Here is a 22,775-nt window from a genome sequence, read left to right on the forward strand (position 1 = left end):
TGCATTTCCTTTGTCTTGCAGGAGTTCTGGAGGCAGAGGTACAATCAGATCAGCTGTGAACAGCTTACATAGCAAATCTAATAGGTTTGTAAATTAGATTTTGTGTTCATTTGTTTTTGCTGTAAGGCAGCTATTAATCTGCTTCTCCTCTTTGCTGGATAGTGCTGTTCTTATTTGGCAAATGTATCTGTTTCTTTTCACTTCTGCTTTGCATTTTCTTAATCATTTCTCCCCTTCCTTCTTCCAGCTCAGTGCAATAATCGTTTGCAAATAACCAAGGATCTGGAAGTTGCGGTGATTGAGAGAATGAGAGTTACTTATTGTGAAAATAAGTCAGTGATAGAGTTGCTATTTTCCATAGTTTTAAGTGCTATTAGAGGAGAGATCAGTGTGTTTAGGATCAGAACTCCATTCAGTTTTATTGCAGTGCATCCCTCCATGGCAGAGTCATTCCCTGGCATCCCAGCGCCATTCAGTGTCCCTCTGTGTTCTTTTTACAATGATCCCCTGTCAGCCCAGCATTGCCAAGTGGCACGTTTGAACAGCTTAGTGACACCATGCAAGAAAGAGTGATATCATTCTGTGATGATGTCACCACCCGTGATCAAAACACAGAAAATGGACAAAACCAAAAAAATCATAGTTATTCCCAGGATTGCTTTACCCTACTTCCACTATGATTTTTGACACCTTCTAGGTAAGCTTTCCAAGACATGAGTGATGCAGCAAAATGCAAGAAGCAAACAAATCCAACAGACTGGCAGCCTCTGGAGAGGTACTGTACACACACACACACCAGGACACTGGCAGCCAGCATTTATAAACACATTTCCTTGCCTTTTTGAAACATTATACAGTGTGAGCCACTATGTGTCCTGGGAAGCTCTTTCTGTGGGCTGGAGATACAATCCCAGGAGCTGGATGCTTGTCCATGAGCCTGGGCCACCACCTCTGCTCCATCTCTCACTCTGCTCCCACCTTGGGGTTTACATGCTTTATACAAATGCATTTATTTACAAAGCATTTCCCAGCTAGAAAAAGCCCTTTGCAGTAGAGAGGGAGATCCCCTTTAGCTGATAGCGAGTGCTTTGGCTGTGTATTTTTCAGAGTGCTCTGAAGTGTGAAGGCTTTTTCAGGGCTGCAGAGACACACACAGCTTCTTGATGAGATGCTTGGCTTTTTTTTTTGGAGGGCAGCTGGCTGGAACCAAATATTTGGAGGCTCCTTCAACTTATGCAGTTTGATTTAAATGGCACAGAGGTGCTGGGGCTGATTTGCTTCTTAGAGCAGGGATTAAACTCTGGGGTCTCCCAGTGATCATCTCTGGCTGCTGCTCCTTTCTTGGTCTGGAACAGGTGATAGGGATGCTGAAATCCTTGTGCTCAATTCTAAGCAGGGAAAAAGTTTCCAGTGAGCCAGCCTGCCCATCTTTAGTACAGGATGCTCACAGCCCAGTCTCACAAGCAGCACCCAGCAGCTCAGCTGAATTAATTTGGGTGATAAGAGGGTTGCTCCTCTCTGATGAGGATTTTTATCTTCTCCAGGAGCTGAGCTGGCTCCTCTTTGGGATGTCCGTATGTGACCACAAGGCAACAGCACAGCAGCCTTGGCTAGGAAGTTTCTTGGTGAATTTTGGGGGCATTGGGGTGTCTTGTCTGCAAGTGCCCATCCGTCAGCCTGTCAGTGTGTGGGTTTTTGTGCATGCCTTCCTGCAGCTCAGTGTGTCATAGTGTGTTTTCTGTGGAGCTGTGCCTGGCTGTCAGTCTGTGTTTGTGGAAGCAAGCGGGTGTTTAAGGACCTCTGTCTGCCTCCTTGAGAGTAGCAGAATATGAACAGGCTTTCAGTTCTTGTTTAGCTAATAACTACAATTTTGCTTTTCTGGTGAAGTTTGAATTCCAGCAGCCAGAGCTGAAGATGGTGATTAGAAGTGCCATTGGGATGCTAACGGATTCTGTCTCCCTCTCCCCGACTTTCTTTTCTCTAGAGCTGAAGTAGTAATAAATGACTCCTCGTCTCCAGCTGTTGTTGACAGAAGTAATGAAAGCATTAAGCACAACATTAAACCAGCCTCATCCAAATGGAGACACAACCAGACACTCTCTTTGAAGATCAGGTACTGGTAATTACCTATAGGACAAGAGACAGATTTGGTCCTCTCCGGTGCAAGCTGGCAAATTGCCTCCGTGTATCATCTAAAGAAGTCAAGGAAGAAATAAAAAGACTTATCTCCTGCTGAGCTAGGCTTCATATCTGTAAGCAATCGCTTGGAAATGAATTCCCAGCTGAACCAGCTGGCCTGGCAACGACAAAACAAGGAGCACTTGAGCCCCTGTTCCTCAGGGCAAGTGGAATTTGTGTGTGCAGGTGATGGGTCACAGAGGGAAGGAGACCTTCTTCCCTGGGTAAACTTAGGGACCCTCAGTAATGATGGGCTGACTACGGGACCCTGCCCCGGGCAGGAATGAGTGGAGAGAGAGCAGGCAGTGAGATGGAGATATCCTTTTGTAGGCTGAGTGTAAGGAGAGCATCGGTCAGAGGGACAGGCCAGAGAGTGAGAGCAGCCAGGAGGCAAGAGCTCATCTTATGTCTCTTACCCAAGTTCTCTGTACCTCACCTGATAAGGCTGTTTCTTCCCTTTCCCTCAGGAAACAGATCTTGAAGTTCCTGGATGCAGAGAAGGACATTTCAGTGCTGAAGGGGACGCTGAAGCCGGGGGACATCATCCACTACGTGTTTGACAGGGACAGCACCATGAACGTCTCGCAGAACCTGTACGAGCTGCTGCCCCGCACCTCTCCCCTCAAGGGCAAGCAGTTCCCCACCTGTGCCATCGTGGGCAACTCGGGCGTGCTGCTCAGCAGCGGCTGCGGCCCCGAGATCGACGCTCACAGCTTCGTCATAAGGTACGAGGGGACTGCTCCCTGCAGCACAGAGCAGCCACGGGGGCCTCAGGGCCTTTGGAGCAGTGCAAGGGGCTGCAATCCTGGTCACCTGGGGGAGCACGGCCTCACAGCCCCATAGAGTTCACTGATGCGAGTGTCCTGCTGCAAACCCTTCCACTCATCTATCTCCAAGTGCTCCCCATGTGTTCTTGCAAGTGCACCTCATCTCTTCTCATGGTGCACCATTAACCCCCCACAACCTCCTCTTCTCTCAGGTTTGCCCTCTTGCAAACAAACCCTAACCCCAACCCCATCCTGGGCTCTCACAAACCTGATTCTTCCCCAAATCACTTCTACCCTTGAGTACAGGATGCACCACATGATGCCCTGTGTCCCCTCTGTCCCCACCACTGCTGTCCCTGCAGCTGCACTGCCCCAAGGACCTGCAGCAGCACATCCTGAGCCCTGCTGGGACACACCAAATTCACTACTGGAGGTGTCTGAAGTGGAGAGGAGGAGCTCCTGCCCTCCCAGCCCGCTGCCCCTGTTAGCTGAGAGGCTGTGGAATCCACGAATGATTTATGTATGTGTAGACATTTGTTTTCTGGTGAGTCTATTATGAGGACAGGCCAATCCATCAGCAGCTCACAGAGGCGGTGCTGGTGTGACGTGGGAATGAGGATATGTCACCTCTGCACCCTGCTCACACCCTGCTGCTCCAGCTGCCTGGCTGCTGGCAGCTCTAGCCTGTCCACAGGGGACAGAGCGTCTTCCTCAAGTGGAACCCGAGTGAGCAGAGGGATAAACTGCTTATTGTGGTCTGGCAAAGTTTAGTGAGGGGCATTCGTGTCAGGCAGCAAAATTGCAGGAGAAAAGCTTTTCTGGATGTGAGGATGGGGATTTTGAGTGACTTCTCTGCAGCCATGTGCTAGTGCAGGTCTGGCACAGACACACTTCCCGCCTTAGGTTGTCTAAGCCTCTCCTGGAACCTGCATCTTCCTGAGGAAGATTTGCTCCATCCAGGCAGCCTTTTCAGCAGGGTTGGCAGTGACCAGTGGTTGGGTCTGTGTCCAGGATACAGGTCCAATGTTTATTTTCAGTGAATTTACTCCTGCAATGAGTCCATCAAAGGGCCCCCATGCCAGCAGCTGGATTTTCTTCCCACCATCCCCTTAATTTCCCCGTCTGTAAAGTAGAGAAAACAGTAATAATGGCTGATTATCAAGGCAGATGGTTAGGATGCAATTCCTGCTCATTAAATACTGTAACTTCACTGTCAAACACCACAGCAGAGCACTCAGTGTGCAAACACATGGGTACCCTCTGGTTTTTTGGATGCTGGGGGAGCATCTCTCTGCATCCCCCCATCAGCTGGCTCCCTGTGCCATTTGCCCTGTGCTATGTGTGTGGCACAGACACAGATTACCCTCCTCAAGGAGCTGTAGGAAACCACTCTCTAACAAGGGTGATTGGCTGGCAGTTTGTCCCACAGGCCCTCAGCCCTCATGCTGGTGTGACACAGGAGCTCATGGCACATGGCCCGTGTCCACATGTACACCCTGAGAGGAGGCACCACTGAACACCACAGAAGGAGGTGTTTTTTGAGGGTCACAGCCTCCAGGCAGCCAGGCCCTGTGGTGACCATGTCCTGGCATCCCCCTCCTGCTGGTGTCATTATCACCACCGGTGCCACCAGGTCTGCTGTTTGCAGAGACTCGCCAGGAGGAAAAAAGGCATTTGGGATAATGTTACTCCAGCAGGGCTGGAATCAAGAGGCAAGCACGTTCCTTGAGTGGAAAAAGGCTGTTCTGTCTCAAATCTGCCATGGGAGCAAAGACTGGAGGTTTGTTGCTGATGTTATTTTTGAGCGGCACCAGAAGAGCTGCTGCTTGCTACAAACCACTGATGAGGCACCACAGTTATGGCTGACATTAGCCTTGTTCCAGAGGGGCACATGTGCACGTGCCATCATGCTGAGGGATGGGGGCCTGAGATGGAGACAGCTCATCATCACCGATTTATTGCTGAGAATCATTCTCCCTCCTCTTCCTCCCAAAAGCAAGGGCAGATGGGCACATTGTCACCAGCCCTGGCTTTTGGCATCACACCCCCCTCGTGCCTGTCACTGCCCTCTCGCAGTCCACTGAACAGGGCTGTTGGGTGTTTCCCCTTGCAGGTGCAACCTGGCCCCTGTCCAGGAGTACTCTCAGGACGTGGGCATGAAGACAGACCTGGTGACCATGAACCCCTCGGTGATCCAACGCGCCTTCGAGGACCTGGTGAACGAGACCTGGAGGGAGAAGCTGCTGCAGCGCCTGCACAGCCTCAACGGCAGCATCCTCTGGATCCCGGCCTTCATGGCCAAGGGGGGCAAGGAGCGAGTGGAGTGGGTGAATGAGCTCATCCTGAAGCACCACATCAACGTCAGGACTGCCTACCCCTCGCTGCGCCTGCTGCACGCTGTCCGAGGGTGAGAGCCTCTCTGGTGTGCTCTGAGCCAGGGTTTCCTGAGCTGGAGAGAGATCCATGGGTTTGTGCTGGAGGAAAACAGTGCAAGTTGTTTCTGCAGACCCTGAGGAGTGATGCATGGTCTCTAGATAAGAACTGGAGACCACCTTGTGAACAGGGACTCCGCACTGTGCTCTTTGAGTGTGAAGGCTTTTAGCAATATCCAAGCCTCAGTCTTCCAGCTTTCCTGGGGTGTCACTGTAACTCCCCAGCCTGTGGTTAGGGCTTTCCCTGGAGAAACATGTGTGCACTGAGCTAGCAATGAGATTGGTCACCTTGTGCTTGAGTGACACATACAAGTCTCACGCAGGTCCTCAAGGCAGGGAGCTCATGTACCAGCCTGGGTGGGAGTGATGTGCTCTGGTCCTGCTGATCAGATTAACAGGACCAGGTGGTGGTGGTTTGCTGTGAGGGAATGAAGGGATCTTTCTGCTCTCTGCTTGCATCTTCAGGTGCACAGGAGACACAGGTGTGGTGGGGATGGGGAGGGTATAAAGAAAGAGAGTCCCAGGGTGAGGCTTCCATGTAAATAACTTAGGAATGGGGTAGGCTCCTGCTTTAGTGTTTTATTTCTCTAGGAAGATTGTGATTCCTTAGGCATTTAGAGAGTTCAGGCAGACTGTGACTTTTGCTGGAGATGACTTATGACAGTAGTTGTCCTCTGATCCTGACTAGACCCTGTTAGTCTCACAGGATGGGAATTTCCATGTGTAGCTGGTGCTCCCACTTCTAAGCCCCAGCATGAATGTTCCTTGATTTCTTTGAGCACTGCTCCCCTACACCTCTGAGCCTGAGCTCTGCTGGTCAGTGAGTCCCTGCTGAGTGTTGCCTGTCCCAGCTCAGGTTGTGTGTCAGTGCTGGGGGTGGGTAGGAGACAGGTTTTGGGGTCATTTCCACAAGGAGCAAGCCCAAGGAGGCTCCAGGGCAGCCCGGGGGGTCTGGGAGGAGTGAAGTGGTGCCTCACAGGCAACAGTAATGAGCAAGTACCACATCTGCCCCAAGTGCCTGTGTTAGAAGCTTCTCTGGGCCAGAGGGGCATCTCATAGAAAACACTGGCTTTGAGGTAAAGAAAGAGAAGGAAATGATACCACAACTCACAGATAGGGAAGACAGGAAGAAAAAAAAAATCCCACAACCCAAATTCAGAGCTATTTCTAGCTGTAATTGACTTACTTTCATCTGTCAAAATAGAATTAAGCTCCTGTAATAAGCCCTCTAAATCAACAGGCTGCTAATCCTGTGCTGGCAACCATTCCCAGTACCAGAAAGTTCCCATAGGAAGCTTTGCAGAGGAGTTGGCAAGGGTTGGGCATCACTTTCCCACAGGACAGGAGGATGCCTCCACAAGCCCAGCTGCTGAGCTTATCTTCCAACTCACAGCATCGTCCTGGCCTTTCTGTGTCACAGCCCTGCGGTCCAGCTGGACTGGCTGGCACGCTGCTTGTCCCTGTGCAGCTCCAGCAGGGCAGTGTTGGAGCCACCACTTGTGGCTGGCAGTTCCTGCCTGGCTGGAGGAGATGCAGGGATTTGGGGAGAAGCCCAGGGGTTCAGTGCTGTCTCATGCATGGAGCAGTGCACCCGCTCTCCGCCATGGCTTGGAGCAGTGCCTTCTTTTTGCATGTGTTTTAGTGTAACCATGGACTTTACTGGGGTCCTGTGCAAGGAATGTGGGTTTGGGCTTCTCAAAACCCCCTGGGGCTCAGGGGGATGCAACCAGTCAGACCAAGCAAGTGAAGTGAGCTGGTGGTGTTGGGGATGAATATGGCACGAGCACGTGGCTGGACAGGGGCTGATGCTGATGGCAAACTCCAAGGTCCTGGCTGGAAATACAGCCAAGACCTGTCCCTTGGGCTGGTCGCCATGCTGGGGGCACTGGAGAAGGTGGCTCCTGGCAGCACTAATTCAATTATAACCACAGAGGCCAGTGCTAATCCTCGTCAGGGATTGCCCTCTAAGCCAAGGGAGCTGTTGCCTGACCTGCCCTTCTGCTCTCACACTTATCAGCAGGAAAACAAGGATGCCTACTAATTAGCAATTAATCTAATGAAACCTGCAGCCCCCTCAGAAAGCCAGAATTGATGGGAGCACTTCAACACTGACCCAGCATGTTGTGGCCTGGCCCAGGAGCTCGCAGAGGGATCACCTGGGGCTGGGGGGCAAAGGGCTGTGCAGTTCTGGGGGAAGGCTGGAGTCCATGTTAACCCTTTCCTTGGTGCAGCCTCCTCAGATTTGGACTGGGGTGGATTTGAGAGTGATTCAGGCAGAATTGAATGAACTGGGCACAGCTGAGGGAGGTGGCTGATGCTCCTGGTGCTGTATAGGAAGTCTCTCAGGTACCAGTAGGGTTGTCTTGACCATCTGCTCAGGGTAATTGCCAATATGTGGTTTGGGGTGAAGGAGTCCTTCCTCAGGTCAGACTGACCAGAAGCACTAGGAGTTTGCTTATTCATCTTCTGTGATGCTGTCCAATTCCTGTAATCATCCCATATTTTTGCTTTATGAGGGATATGGTCTCCAACAACATCCTCTGTCTCCAGCTCTCTCTGTGCCAGTGCAGAGCACTACACTTTTGTTTGACAGATCTGAGATTTGTGAAACAAATACATTTGGTGGCATGTGGTGTGCAGCAGAGAGTCAATAATCCACAAAGCCCCACAGCACATCCCTCTGTGCTGCAGTGGGCTGCTGTTGCAGAGATGTCCCATCTTCTCCCTTTTTGGATAAAACTACCTTTTATCATCTACCCTGAGTTGATTTGGAAGTCACAAAGGAATGAGAAATGAGGGAGGTCTTTCAGCTAAGGCACCCCTTTATATTTTTTTTTCCCAAGGAATAGCACTTTCTACAAAGGTTGACATCTCAGCCAATTTCAATTTGGCCACAAAAATGTTTCCTTTTCTTTCTCCACTACCAGCAAAACACATTTGTGAGCCCTTGACTCCTCCTTGAACCCCAGTATTTATTGTCCTGCTCTGCTTTCCCTCAAACCAAAACGCATTTCAGTGGCAATTGAGCCACTTTTTTTTTTGTTTTCCCTATAATTTTCAGTGGGCATTTGTAGAGGGTGCACTGCTGAGATAAGTAAAAAGCATTTGGTTTTGTTGTCCTTAACGGCATCATTTGAGACATCACCTTTCTAGCTGTGAGAGTGCTTTAAATGTTTGCTGATACCTTTTTGTGTTGTTGATTCTGGGTAATCAGTGCAATAGGACAGAGACTCTTCTCACACCGTTCAACTCACACCAGCAGGGGAGAGAGCCTTCAGCATTCCAATGGAGGAGCTCAGAAGGAAGCACAGTCACCCCTGGGGATGAAGAGGGGAGTTGTTTGGTGGCAGGAGCCAGCTCCTGGGGACAGTGTTGTGTGTTTCAGGGTGTGTGTGCAATTCCATAAAATGTCTCCTGAGCAATTCATCTGGTGAGCCCCGTGCTCCTCGCCTGTCTGGGGAGCAAGCAAGCCCCTTATTAGTTGCCTGTTAGTGTGTCCAAAAAGCCTTGTAATCCCTACTGCCAAGCAGCTTTCGTTAGAGAAATAACATGAAGTGCAGGAAGAGAGGGAAAATAATTGTGTCTGGAGGTTTGTCTGTCACTCCTTGCAGCGAATTCATGGGCACGTTTCACTTTGTCTAATCTGGTCTAGCATTTCTCACTGTGTCCATCACAAGGGTCTCTTGGCAGTAACCAATTCCAATCCCATAAGATTTTGTTAAGGGCTTCTTGAGAGGAAAAAAAAATTAAAAATCAATAAACCTTGCAGCTCCTTGGCTTGGTCTCCCATTAGTTTTAAGATCCAAACAGCTGTGACAGTGGGCGAGCGCTTGTCAGGACAGTGATGGCCTTGCCCAGGGTGCCACATGCACTCAGTAGTGCAGCCTGACAGGCCACAAGGTGCATTCATCTTTGCCTTGGATGTCTGCCTGGGTCCTCACACCCAAACAGGTTCGCTGAGTTTTCAGGGCACGATGCCTTTCCCATCCATCAGCCGTGGTGGAAACCTTCACCTGGTCCCTCCTTGCCTTGTGACCCCGTTATGCCACATCCATTCCGTTATGCCACATCCATTCCAGCATCCTCTGCCTCGCTTGCAGCCACACAGGATGTGTGCAGATGATTCCCCTGACGTGTTGCTTTGACTGAACCCTTTTGCATCCCTCCGCAGCCTCTCCTTTTCTCTAACACGTCAAACCTAAGCTCCTGCTTTTCCTTTCTGCAGCCCTCCCAGCTCAGCTTTTCTCACCCTCTGTCTCAAGATCAGTTCTGCTGTGTCCAGCGGTGTCTGGCCAGCACCACCCACTTGTGGGTTTTCTAATCCAGCTACTTGGTGCTTCCTCCCTTACGGTGTTTCATGTGTACAGGGGCTCCTCTGAAATACCTGCTCTGGGGTCCTGGGCCTCAAAGCCCTTCCCCTCTGGCCCCACAGATGGTTTAAGGACAGTGGTCCCATGCTCAGCTGAGGGAACATGTCCAAAGGGTGGAGGGGAAGAAAACAGCCATTCACAAGTGTGTGATTGGGCTGGGATATAGGGGGAACACCCCTTTTAGCCATGTGTGGGTTAGATCTGTGCATATCCCATAAAGAAATCCTTGAGTGAGCTATTATTCTCACTCCTTCTGTACTTAAGACACATTGAACCCAAGCTGTGGTGTGTCTGCACTGGGGCCCCAAGAGAGTTAATTTGTTCCTGTTAATCAGGAAGATTTAGTCTTTTTCAAAAGAAGTGAAGGGGCATAGAAAGGAAAGGTGAAAGAAATAAGGTTATTCTCAATTATTTTCCTTTAGTGTTTGTTTGGAAATGCTTTAACTTGAGGGTGTTGAGTACCATGTGTGTTTGAAAGGGCATCGCAGAGCTCAGGACCTGGCAGAGAAGAGAGTTTTTTATCTGTGGCTCAGAGTTGATTTGCTTGTGCCAAGTCACCAAAACCAGAGCCAGTCCCACATGGATCCAGTCTGGACAAGGAGGCTGGGTTTGGTGTTTGGGCTTTGCCCAGCCTGTGGATAAAGCCTGACTGACACCAGATCCAGTTTTTGGAGACAGTGTTAGCATCTGGATGGGGACATGCCCATTCCTGCTTGTCCAGCACATCTCTCATCACTGTACATGGCTCTTGGCTGTTCTGGTGGAGGTGACAGAGGAGGAGGCTCAATACCTGGACAGAAGAGGGCTGGAAGAAGCTGAATGGGGGGATAGCAGTTGCTCTCTGGGCTCCTGATCCCCCCCAGCACTGGTATATGTTCTGCCCCCTGCCAGCACCAGCGGGTCCTGTCCCCACCTGCACCCACATCAGTCGGGGCACTCTCTCTGGTTATCTGTGCCTGGTTTTTCCTGGGTATTACTGGGAGCAGGATGTGTGTGGCAGACTGATGATACACTGCTGCCAGTCAAGGAGTAGCAGTTCCACAACAGCTTGTGTTTATATCACACTTTTATGAATTATCTCTTTTAAAAGAGTCTGAAATTGCATTATTTCAGCTATTCCGATTTGTACCACTAAATAATGCAGCTGATACTGCTGAAATTTGATTTCTTCATTGACCTAAGTCTTCATTTCATCAGGGCAATGGATTTTCTGTTAATTTTATCCTGTGGATTAACCCTTACGTGGAGGGTACAAGTTATTTTAGGTTTTTTCAGGCATGTCAGGAGGTGATTGGTAAGCAAGAGCAGGGCCCTGCCCTCTCTAGCAGTCCTTGAATTCAGGGAGGAGTTTTGCACCCAGCATTCCAGCCCAAATCCAGGCCAGGCTCTTCTCCCCAAATTCAGTGATGCTGGAGGGGGATGAGCTCTGTCAGTGTGGTGGGGCATGTACTCCAGCTGTGCAGTGGGGAGGCTGCCACCTTCCCTGGCTCGGGTGGCAGCTGTGGCTTCCTAGGGGCAGTTTCAGAGTGTTGCCTTCTGAAGGATTCCCACTGGGCTTTAAGGTCCCAATACAGCAGTTTCTTTCCCTGTGGCTGCAGAGCAGGCCCCTCACAAGAGGCATACACTGATGCTCAGGCACTTGGCCGCAGTTCTGCTTAGGAGACTTCTAATCATCTCCAGTTGATAGTTAGGAGATGAGGAACAACCAGAACCACCTCCCAGCTGTAGGATGAGACACTCTGAGCTGCTCTTCTTAAGTCTCAGTTCAAGAAAGTGTTAGGGCTTGTGTCTAGGCTGCCTCCTTACAAAAGATGGCCTTGAAGATCTGATGGAATTTTCCATCTGTCACTATCATGATCTGAAACCAGAGCTGTCTCAGGCAATTTTTCCCTGACAGCATCATGGTTCCTGTTCTGAGCCACATCCTGCTCAGGCTCCTGCTTATCTTGGGAGCTGCATCCACACCTGAGGGTTTATTTACAGACACAGCACCAGCTTCTGAAGGAGGTCCTTGCTGGGAGAGCAGCTCTGAGAACAGAGGTGTTGGGTTTCAGGACTGCTCTTTGCTCTTCTCTTTTAATTGCCGTCTCTTCCCGTAAAATGTTGCGGTTAATAGTTATGGTGATTGGTGTAGCCAATGTGAAAAATAATTACTGCCTGCTTCGAGATTATCTTTCCTCCTAATTAAAATCCTGGACCTCACATATTAAAGGTGTGCTGTTGACACAGCATCCCATGTGCGCCCAGACAACCTCATTTGGATTTACAGAATTAATTAGGTTTTATTTCCATCCCCAGCTGTTCTCTCCTGCACCAGAGTTGTGGTTGCTATCTCAGCTGGACAGTGGTGGGAGAGATAAGAGGAAGATCTTGCATAGCTCCAACACTCCCATCATAAACCAGTCATTAAAAAGTATTTCCCAGACCTCACCAGAGGATTTCCCACCTTCACCGTCCAGGAAACAAATTGCAGGAGCTGTGTTGTGGATTGGGCATTATGTGTTATGATATGTTATGTTATGTTATGTTATGTTATGTTATATGTTATGTCATGTCATCCATGTGGGTGGGTTGGGACAGCCTGGAGTCCATCACCCCTTCTCAAACCTGTGGTGAGAATTTATAATGCTGCATGAGCGAGGTTTTTGCAATACCCTGCCTGCAACAAAGGAAAATACAGATGAAAGAGCCAGGTTTTAATTTTCATTATTAAAAAAATGAATTGTCAGTGTTCCCTACCCCTGTATTGCCAAGTGAGTGCTCACTAGCTGCATGTGCTGAGGTGGATATACTGGGTTGGTTGTGGTAGGGCTGTTTTTGGGTGGTGGCTTGTGCACATTTTTTGGTCTTGGTAAGGTTTTTTGTATGTGCTGGGTTGCAGAGTACAGTGTGTGTCTGTAGGGTGCTTCAGTGTCTGACCCAGGTCATTTTTCTCATTGTTAACATGCATGAAACTGGTGGTCACTCTGTGTGGAAGAGTCACTTCATCTTGCTGTCAGGGTCCTTGGACATTCATAGAGCATTTACAGCCTCAACAAAATACAAAAGTTAATATTTTGGGAGGTCAAAAGGTCACCAGTATTTTTCTGTGTGCTCCAGCTGGTGAATTGATAAAAGGAGAGTTTTAAGGCTAAAGCAGCTGCAGGACAAACCCAGACAGTTGTCCTCCCCCAAAGCCAGCTGGTTAATACGGTTTGACAGTTCTTCCCAGGTGGCTTCCCTGCTGCATGAGGATACCCTAATTCACAGTGCTAAATGGTTGTGGTAATCTCCCATTTCCCTCTGCACACAGGGGGTCTAATGTGCTTACCCATAAACTCATCAAGGAGGCTGCTTTATGGCTACCTGTGGGAGCAGGCTGCCGTGGCACTGCAGTGAGCTCTGCTGGCTCCCCACAGCACAGCCCTGTGGCTGGGCAAGCGCAGAAAATGCTGATGCTGTGCCACTGAGATACTGCTTTTCCCCCAGTTTCTTGTTCCTTTTTCATGCTGGATGCCAGCATGAGCCAGGCAAAGACCTCCTTCCCAAAACATCATATTCATCCTTTGCTAAAGCCCGATGTGCTTGAAAACCCCTGTCTGGCACCCCAAAAAACTGTCCCTGTGCTCTTCCTGCACATGCCAGGGCAGCCACTCTGCTTCCAGAATTTGATTCACCAGAAAAGTCAATTTTTTCTCTTATCTGGCTGAGAACAAGCAAGCACGTTTTGTGCTGGGTTGCTAAATTTTAATGGCTTTCATGAAAAACTAATTTGCAGGATTAAGGCTCAGCTCTCCCAAGGGTTCCTGCCATCTGAGCACCAGACCCTCAGGAGCCCAGCAGAAAGTGCGAATGAGGAGCAGGACACTTCCTGGGGCTCCACTGCAACAGCAGGACCCGGCTCAGGATCCCAAATGTCTGGTGAGAGCACAGAAATGCCATGTGCTCTGCTCTGCTTCCTTTTGCCTTTTATCCAAGGTGTTGCCAGTCACTCACCTGAGCTCAGGCCCTGGAAGTACCTCTTAAAAGTAATCCAAGGGCTCAGACAGGCTGTGGCACAGCAGGATGTGCTTGCTGCCTGCACCAACCCTGCCTGCTCTGGGGCAGTGCTGGCATCAGAGACTCTGGGGGAGGAGGGAGTGTGCCTCATGGGGACATCTTCTACCTCCCCAAACCTTTTGCTTTCTGATTTTGCTCCTCTGACAGTGTTTTCCTGCTGAGTGAACCAGATAAGTTGCCTTTGCAATAAATACGGGGCGCTGGAAACATCTTACAGGATGCTGAGGCTGCAGTAACTTTTATCAGCAGCCCAAAATACCACGGCTGATACTGTTTCTGCTCTTGCATCACTACATCCTTCCCCTGTTTGCTTTGCTGTCCCTCATAAAAACTAACGTGCTTCCCAGCAGCGAGCACAGCTGACCTCCATATCTCACATTATATATTGCAGTGTGCCGTATTGTGTGTCTGATGGACTCATGCTGCCGGGTGTGGTGATGTATCTTGGTCCAGGATCACAGCAGCAGTTGCTGGGTGTAATGGGAACTCAGCAGTGCATTTTAACTCTCTCAGCCTGGTGACCCTTTGTTCCAAGGCGGATGCTTTTCCACCCCTGTCGTGTTTGCTATCAGAGTAAAAATCTTCATCAATGAAAGTCATCAGCATGTGTTTGACTGTGCCTGCTTCGAGGGGTTGTTGGAGTCTACTTGACATGTGGGTGCTTTGGTCTGTAGTATTGATCTCTGGGGCTGATTCGAAGATAATTGTAGACTGAAGTACCGAAGGCCACTGTTGCAAGCAATTTGTTTTTCATAAAGGATTGTCGAGGCATGAGATGCTTCAGTGCCATGGCAACAAGTGTGATGTAACCAGCAGACAGAGAGCAGGAGGATGCAGTCCCTAGAGAGGCTTTCTTGGCGTGGAGAACTCTGCTAGTCAGAAACCTCTCACTTTGAATCACCAATACATCTCAGTCAGAGGCCAGAGAGAGAAACGTGCGGGACACGAGCTCGGTGTGCAGGGTGAATAACAGGCTCCACTGTCCTTTTGCAGGTACTGGCTGACCAACAAGGTGCACATCAAGCGACCCACCACTGGCCTCCTCATGTACACCCTGGCCACCCGCTTCTGCAACCAGATCTATCTCTACGGCTTCTGGCCCTTTCCCCTGGACCAGAACCAGAACCCGGTCAAGTACCACTACTACGACAGCCTGAAGTACGGCTACACCTCGCAGGCCAGCCCGCACACCATGCCCTTGGAGTTCAAAGCCTTAAAGACGCTGCACCAGCAAGGAGCCTTGAAGCTGACTGTGGGGGAGTGCGATGGGGCCACGTAGGGTGGTCCCTGGCCACGTTCCTGCACAGCCACGGGAGGAAGGGGAGGGGGCGGAAAGGACGAGTGGTGCCTGGTGGGGTTGGTCGTCTTTGTTAACGCGCAGGACAGCGACACAAATATATCTACGTGGTACCTATATATATTGACCTGAGTATTATAACTGTTCGGTGTTCACCAAGGGAGGGGCAGGAGAGATGCAGGAGCATCTGGCAAGACTGGCCTGGGCAAGACCCCTCGCCATGGGGCTTGCTGGACTCGAAGGGTGTTTGCCTTACATCTGAAAGGTGTGAAGGTGGCCTTGGTTTTTGAGGGTATGTTAGGTGATGGGTAAACGTGAGCCGTTTGTCGTGACTGGTCCGAGGTTGGTAGTTAGTTTGTTTGGCCAAGGGCGCCGGCAGCGAGGCGCGTCCTTGGCCCCGTGCTCGTGGTGGGGAGGGGAAGGGGCAGGGAGTGGGGTGGGCAGGGAAGGTTTGTTGGCGGCTCTCACAGCCCAGGGACTGCCCCGCAGGGACCAGTGCCTAGATCCATCCGAACACGGGGCACCGGGCTGGGCACGGCCTTCGGAGCGGTGAGGGAGAGGCCTCCGGGGCTGCAGCTGGGTCTCCAGGAGGTGGCAGGGAGCAGAGCTAAGCTGGTCCCAGTGACACTCACACACATGAGGGCTTCCAGAGAACGAGAGCGTCAGCGTTGAGCCGATGAGGATGCTGAACGTGTATTTTTCTTCCTTTTCTGAGGAGCAATGTGGGAAGGAGCAGAGATGCTGGAATGTGGCAGGAAGGAGCTTTGCTGCCACAAACCAGCAGCATTAGTGTTGAGTGTCTCACTGTGCCACAAAGACACTCAACATCTGTCAGGGCTCGTGGAAACCATAAGTACATCCAGGTCTAATTCCTCTAATTCCCAACTGCTACCTGCTAAGCAGCCTGCCTTCTCTCCCCCTCCAAAAACTGCCGAGATATGGGTGATAGGTTTAGACCCAGCCAAGCAGAAAGACCACAGGACTTCAAGGGACTTTTTCAATCCTAAATAATTTATTTTCAGTTTCTCCCCAAAGAACCAGCACACAGCGCTGAATTCCTGGAGTCCCGCTCTGTCAGTCCTTTCAAGCCCTAATTATCTCTCACTCTCAACAGTTAAATAGGATGTCAGATGGATCTTGATTGGATGCTTGCCTAGAAATGAACATCATAGAAATAATCTTTTCCTTTTTTTTTTCTCCCAGACAGAAACCAAAATATAAAGAATTTGTCATAACCACATTTGCTTTTATCTGATTTTCGGGGGTTTTGAAGGAAGCAACTAGATGGATCTGATGATTCTGCTTCATTTTCTGCCTCTGTAGCCTATTCTGTTTGTCTCCTAATTAGCACTCAGTGCAAGAATGCAGGTGAGTCCAGGGTTCAGCGAGGGCTCTTTGGGTTTAATTTGTGGGAGAGTAAATAACACTGCACAGGCAGACCTCAGGCATGCACTTCACTGCTGCCATGGCTGGGTGTCATCACCTTTGGGCCTCCTCCTGCTGCTGTGTTTTTTGAGTTACAAAGTGTGCAGTTTGGGGCTGAAATACTTGACATTGTCTCTTTAAAAGCTGAGTGCTTCAAGTGGTAAAAGGAAGAGCTCACTTTCATGTTTTGGGCTGTAGAAGCTACTGTACCCATAGGAGCCTCCAGCCTGCTAATTAGTGTCAGATGAAGATGGCTAAGATTAAGGTATAAGCAACATTATAGTGGATAAATGTGGGCTAATCTGCCACTGAGGGGATGTTTCCTTCCAGCACCAGAAAATTATTTCTTTCATGTTTTTTTTTTTTAAACCTGGTGCTGCTTTTTTTTTTTTTTGCATCTTATTTTTACTTGGCTTTAGTTTCACGATAAAGCTAAACCTGGCTGTGAACCTCAGCTTAAGCTGAGATAGAAAGAGACAGAGAGTAAAACTGCCGGATGGAAGTAATCTGCAATCCCAAGGAGTTTCCCGTGATTCAGGAGCGGTTCTTAAAGCCAGATAATTCCCAGGTTTGTCCCCAGCACGGGGGAGGGACAGAGCAGGGATGGAGCTGCAGGGACTGCTAAAGCCAACTGTTGTATCAAGGGGCCTGGGCCGTGGTACTGATTGCTGTTAGCAAACCTTCTTTTTAAATAAAAATAGAGGAAATGAAATAAATGTGCAGGGTTTTTATTTTTATTCTGTATTTTCACTGAATAGAAGGGCAAGAGGGGAGGCAAGACCATGAAGTGCCATGGGATTAAATGGGGAAACCCTGGGACCCCCTTTGCTGGTGAAGGAGAGGGGAAGGCTGGGCTTGTTTGCCCACGTGGGGTGGATGTCAGTGCTGTACCAGGGAGACATCCAAAGCCATCAGGATGTCCTCGCTGTGCCTACAGAGATTATTGAGCTGAAGCTACAGCAGCACAACAGGGGTGTGCTGGGGGCTGAAAAGGGGATGGGAGAAGGGGTTTTTTTTTCTGGTGCCCTTGAAGCAGCTGCTGCATCAAAGCACAGGCCAGTTATAAGCGAATTATTCAGGGGGATGAAATTGCTGGTGATGTTTCTATTCCCAGAATGGGTCCTGTTCCACCCCTGTTGTAAAAATGCATTAAACCATGAGCAAGACCCTGCAGCTATTGAAATCCCTGGCTGAGCTCCCATTTCACCTTGCTGCCATGCAGGCTGGTCTCTGCTGTGTTTATATGCACAAAAACAACTAGAAATTTCCCATTGCTTTAGTGTTTTGTGAGAAGCCCTCTGGTCTGGTTCTCTGAGCAGGTCCTCAGGTTGGAAACATAATTTATCATTTCGGTTTCTAGCAAATAGCTGAGACCTGGCTCCACCAAGCCCCAGCGAGCCATAAAGCCCTTGTGCTGTTCATGAGCAGCAGGAGCAGAGATTCAGATTCGCCTCCTGCAGCAGTGCTTGGGGTGGGTGGATGATATTTGGGCTATTTTGGGGCAGCCGCCAGCCCTGGAGCAGCACAGCAGCTGCCAGATGCTGTGGGGACCCAGCGGCTGCACCAAGCTGCTGCTTGATGGATTTCTTCATGCCCAATTAAGGCTCTTCTGTCATCAAGAGTGAAACAAAAGAGAGTATTGATTCTACTTAGGCAGAGATGCAGGTGCACATGTTGCACCATGAATGTGGTTAACTGCCCTAAATGGCAGCAGCAGCTCCCCTTGCTCTTCCCTCCTCATCTCACCACTCCCTCCAGCAGTGAGGCCGGTCCAAACTGGTGGTGCTGGTGGCTCTGGGATGGAGAGCTCCCTCCCACGGGTTAGGCACATTTGTGCCAAAAGGCCTCTGGATGGTAAGAAGTGACCTAAACTTGCAAAATAGAGGCAAACTTGAGTCTGCAACTTGCTAAGCCTAGAGTTTGGGGCTGTTTCCCCACTGTGGCTTTTTGGGACAATGCTCTAAAAGGTGCTCCTGGCCAAACACAGTGCTTTCCTCACCGTGTACCCTGGGGCATTTTCCATGTACAACAGCTTGAGGATAAGGGTTGTGTGTTGCCTACTCCCCACGTCAGGGTGAGAAGCTCAGCTGTGTGAATGGCTTTTCCTTTTCACCATGGTTTGCTGGGTTACATCCCAGCCTCGGAGTCTGCCACAGCTCTGGCATGTATACATATACACACAGGGTGACATGGCTCTTGCTCTGCTGGGGGACATCATGCCCATATCTGTCCCTGGCACTGAGCACATCTCCTCTGGTCAAACTGCAGAGTCCGCAGGCTCCACTGCCAACATCCTTTATAATTAATACCTGTGCTGCCTTGTTCAAAGCTGACTGGGGTGGTTTGAGTTGCAGCAGCTCCTCTGAACTGCAGCACAGGATCCCCTGGCTGCTTCCCACACTCCCCAGCCCCTCACCCAGGCAGGGCTGCCTGAGGAACCACTTCCCTCCCAGCCCCACAGGCGAGGAATGGAGGAGGGACAGTCCCCTTCCCCCAAACTCTCCATCAGCCAGGGCTTGCTGCAGGTCAATAACCAACCCTCTGCTTCAGTCACAGCCCAGATAATTAGCGAGCAAAGTGCAAATAGTCACTGTGATTCAAATTACCTTTTAATTTCTTTTCAAGCTGCCTGAGGGGTTTCTTTAGTCCTACGAAAAAAACAGATTTTCTTTTTTTTTTTTTTTGAGACACCAGTCTTGCAAACCAGAAAGACACAATATTTTGTATTCAAGGTGTAATGAAAGTTGTTTGCAGTTTTGCATTGCTTTTTGGATACTTCATGGGATTAACACTGAGTAATTCAGTCAGTCTCAAATGATACAAATTATTTCAGTTGATCCCAAAACAAATTAATTTTTAATTTTGTGCAAAATAGTCTCAAAAAGGTTGCACCATCTACAAATCATGACATAGATATTGGGGTTTTTATCCACCACTCCTTTTCAACATTTAAACAATTCAATTTCATGCTAGAGAGGCTTGAAACTATGGAGATTAAAGCTCAAAGCTTTGAGAGACCCACAGGGGACGGCAGGGAAGTTGTTTGGTTTCCTCCAGAGTGCCCCTCAATGTCAGGAGGTAAAACCAGGCACATAACCATGGTCACCAATGTAATGATTTGTCAAACCATACACTTTTCAACTCTTTTGGTTGCTTTAAGTTTTAAATTTTAGTTTACTAATGGTTTATTAGCACGTATTTTCTCTAAGTGTTATCTCTTAGAGATATCACTATCTCTGTTATTTATCTCTAAGTGTTACTCTATCACCCTCAGCATCAGACAGCAGAATTTCATTTTGGGGTCACCTTTTTAGCCACATTAAACACTTTCTAGCTGTCATTGTCGTTGTCATCATCTTCTTCTCCTTCTCCTTCTTCTCCTTCTCCTTCTTCCCCTTCTTCTTCACTACTACTTAATCTTATTTTACTCTGTGAAAACAATTGGGCACCTACAAGCTGGCAAATCTGCTCTGCAACTCCCCTAGTGCTCATGTCCAAGTTCTACATTGGGTGATCTCACTGTGGATACCACCAGCAGCAGGGAATGGACTCCATGCCTTATTTGTGCCCCCCCAGATGGTTGCACATCACCCATGTAGGCAAGGAAATTACTGAGAAAGGCCTTGGACAGAGGCCTGAATGATAACCAAAAAAATCATCATCCACCCAAGAGGATGGACTTCTTTCCCAGTATTAGCAGCATCAAGGCATTCAACAATAAGCTCCTTTTCCAGCTGGGATAACTCCTGTCTGATGAACTTCTGTTCATCAAACCCAGCCCGATGCATGAGCAAAGCCATCACAGACCTGTTCCCTTCACAGCCCAGCTGGAAGCAAATTCATTTGGCTGCTTAACATCGTCTCCAAGCAAATCTACCAGTGCCCCTATGAGAACCAGGATCAGCACTCACTGACCCTTCTCACTGTGGTGACTGTGCAGGAGCTGAGAACAAACATGAAGTAACAACATGGATGGAAATATCTCCTGCTTGGTTAATGAAGGAATCTTCAGCCATCTCCAGGCCCCTAAAGAAGGCACAGGCAGGAGGAGGACAGACCCCGGGGATGGTCAGAGAGATGCCATCCTAAAGGAGATAACAAACTCCTTGAAGACTGCACAGTGCGCTGAATTTACTGCTCACATGCTGAAAACAGAAATGAGCTGCATATGTTGTATTGTATCCATGAGAAAAGCACAGAGTTTGAGCATGGGTTAGGAAAAAACACTGTCCTTGAAGGCCAGAAAGCAGCCAGGACCATTGTCCCCTCTCAAAGTGCCCAGCCAGAACAAACCCACGGCGCTGCTGGAGGAACGCTGCCAGCAACACAAGTTAAGTCCCCCTGTGCTGAGATGGAGGCAGGCCATCTGACACTAATCCTGTGCCTCCAGCAAACAAAGCCTCCCAGGCATTGTGAAATACCCTCAGCTATTTGCTGGCTTGGTTGCCTGGAGAAGCTGCTCCAGCGAGGGCTGATGGAGCACTCGGTGTTCTCACACGACCCAGGCAGCAAAGGTTAAAGCACATTAGAGCAGCGTAATGAGGTTTTTAACCACTGCTCTGGAAAGCCTGATGTGCCGCTTTCTAGAAAATGTTGTAATTTAGGCTTCAGCAGGAACCACAGAGCAAGGAAAATATTATGCTTGGACCATCAGTCTTGCAGTGTCTTGCTGCACTGCTTCCAGATGAACTTGCTTAACTCGGCTTGTGTCTGGAAAGGACTTTGGAATGGAGATTGCTAGGAAGAGGAGAAGAGGCATGCTCTATTCCTGGACTGCATATTAGTGTTCCATATGGGTGCAGAGCCAAAGCATATGGACCTCCATCTGTTAGGCAGGCCTGGCCTGGCCCCATGGATGGTTTATAATGCGCGTAGATTCATCCAGATTTGGGATTCCTCCAAAGAAAGACGAGAGCCAATGACTCAAATATTGTGCAAAGCCATTGAAACTAATGGCACTAAACAACAATCATTTGTCTCCTGTTTGATTTTACTTGCTGTAAAATAATGAATTAGTTACGGGGGTGGGTGAGTATTGTGCTGTGTATGGAAGCTTTGAAGGAAACACGGTTAAAAAAAAACAAAACAAGAATCATCCTAGTGGTTCTGTATCAGCTTCCTCCAATGTATTATTCCCCAGAAAGTAAGCTGTGTCCTTCAACTTCAATAACATGGCATTTATGCTCCATCTGTGATCAGATTTAAAGAGGTTTGCAGGCATAATTCAGGCAACTTTCAATGACAAATTCAAGGAAGCTCGGGAAAGATCTCTTGAAGCTCTTCCATGACTAAAACAACTCTAGGGAAAATGAACTTTGCTCCTACAAGCTCTTTATTAACCACAAGCTCCAGACTTGGATGTTTTCTTTTCTTTTAAGACAAATAATTAGCCCCAAAAGACTCCAAGTCTTAGCATGCTGTGCTGTTTCTTGCACTGAGAAGCCAGCGTGTGGTGGGACTTGTCCTGACCTCGCTGAAATCAAGAGGCACTTACAGCCCAGCAGCACCACGATTTCATCTGCTTCTTCAGGTCACATTTCTGCTTTGAAAGATGAACCCCAGAGGCTGAATTTCAGGGACCATGCTGGAAACATTTCTGCTGAATTTTCCTGCAGAACTGTGTGGGACACATGATTAAAGCCATGGGATGACCGCCAAGGAGATGGGCTATTGTGACAGCCCCTGGGAGAGCTCATAGCAGAAAAAAAACCCTCTCTCCACTAAATTAATTAATTGCCATGCATGTTAGCTCTGGGGTTTGGGGAAATTACCGTGGCCTGATTTCCTTCAGCACTTTTATTCCTGGCTGGAGACCAGGGGAGTTGTTGAGGTTGCTGACTTAAGACACCATAACAAATGGCTAGAAATGACTGGGCAGGCGTTGTGATTTGTAACCTGTGCGTCTCACCTGCCTCGAGCACGGGTTTCACGGCACCTTTTCTCAGGATTTTATGGAAGGGGCAATTTACAAGCATGCCAGCCTCCTCCTGGGCTTCTCAGGAGAGACCAGGAGGGCACAAATTTCTTGGACAAAAAACATCTGAGAAGCAAGGCAGCTCTGAACATTCTGTGGTTTATTTTTGGAAGAAGCAATTTCGGTAGTTGTATGTGTTAAATGAAAGGCAATTAGGGTGGAGAGAAGGTGTTGCATGTGTGTTGGAATAGGAGCCAGTTCCGAGCCAAATGGTCTGTTAAAAATGTGGACCCCTGAGTGTGCCACAGGCCAAAGGGGGCTGGGAGGTGCTGAAGGGGTGTGCGGGTATTTATG

At 49.1% G+C, this 22,775-nt stretch overlaps 1 protein-coding gene across 2 annotated transcripts in view; it reads left to right on the top strand.

Annotated features, from left to right (window-relative positions):
- ST8SIA2 (ST8 alpha-N-acetyl-neuraminide alpha-2,8-sialyltransferase 2) overlaps nucleotides 1-15,064 on the top strand; it is a gene marked incomplete at both ends in the record, with an annotated part of 29,494 nt that extends 14,430 nt beyond the window's left edge. The window contains 5 exons of one of the 2 annotated variants that reach the window (XM_082290999.1): nucleotides 22-84; nucleotides 1,985-2,113; nucleotides 2,646-2,903; nucleotides 5,059-5,352; nucleotides 14,779-15,064. In XM_082290999.1, coding sequence (XP_082147125.1) covers nucleotides 22-84; nucleotides 1,985-2,113; nucleotides 2,646-2,903; nucleotides 5,059-5,352; nucleotides 14,779-15,064 — 1,030 coding nt within the window. The remainder of the gene's footprint in view (nucleotides 1-21; nucleotides 85-1,984; nucleotides 2,114-2,645; nucleotides 2,904-5,058; nucleotides 5,353-14,778) is intronic. The other variant, XM_082291000.1, reaches the window with a different exon arrangement.
- Between the last annotated feature and the right edge of the window lie 7,711 nt (nucleotides 15,065-22,775).

The sequence above is a fragment of the Coloeus monedula genome, assembly GCF_965178545.1.
Source record: "Coloeus monedula genome assembly, chromosome: 14".
Taxonomy (NCBI): domain Eukaryota; kingdom Metazoa; phylum Chordata; class Aves; order Passeriformes; family Corvidae; genus Coloeus; species Coloeus monedula.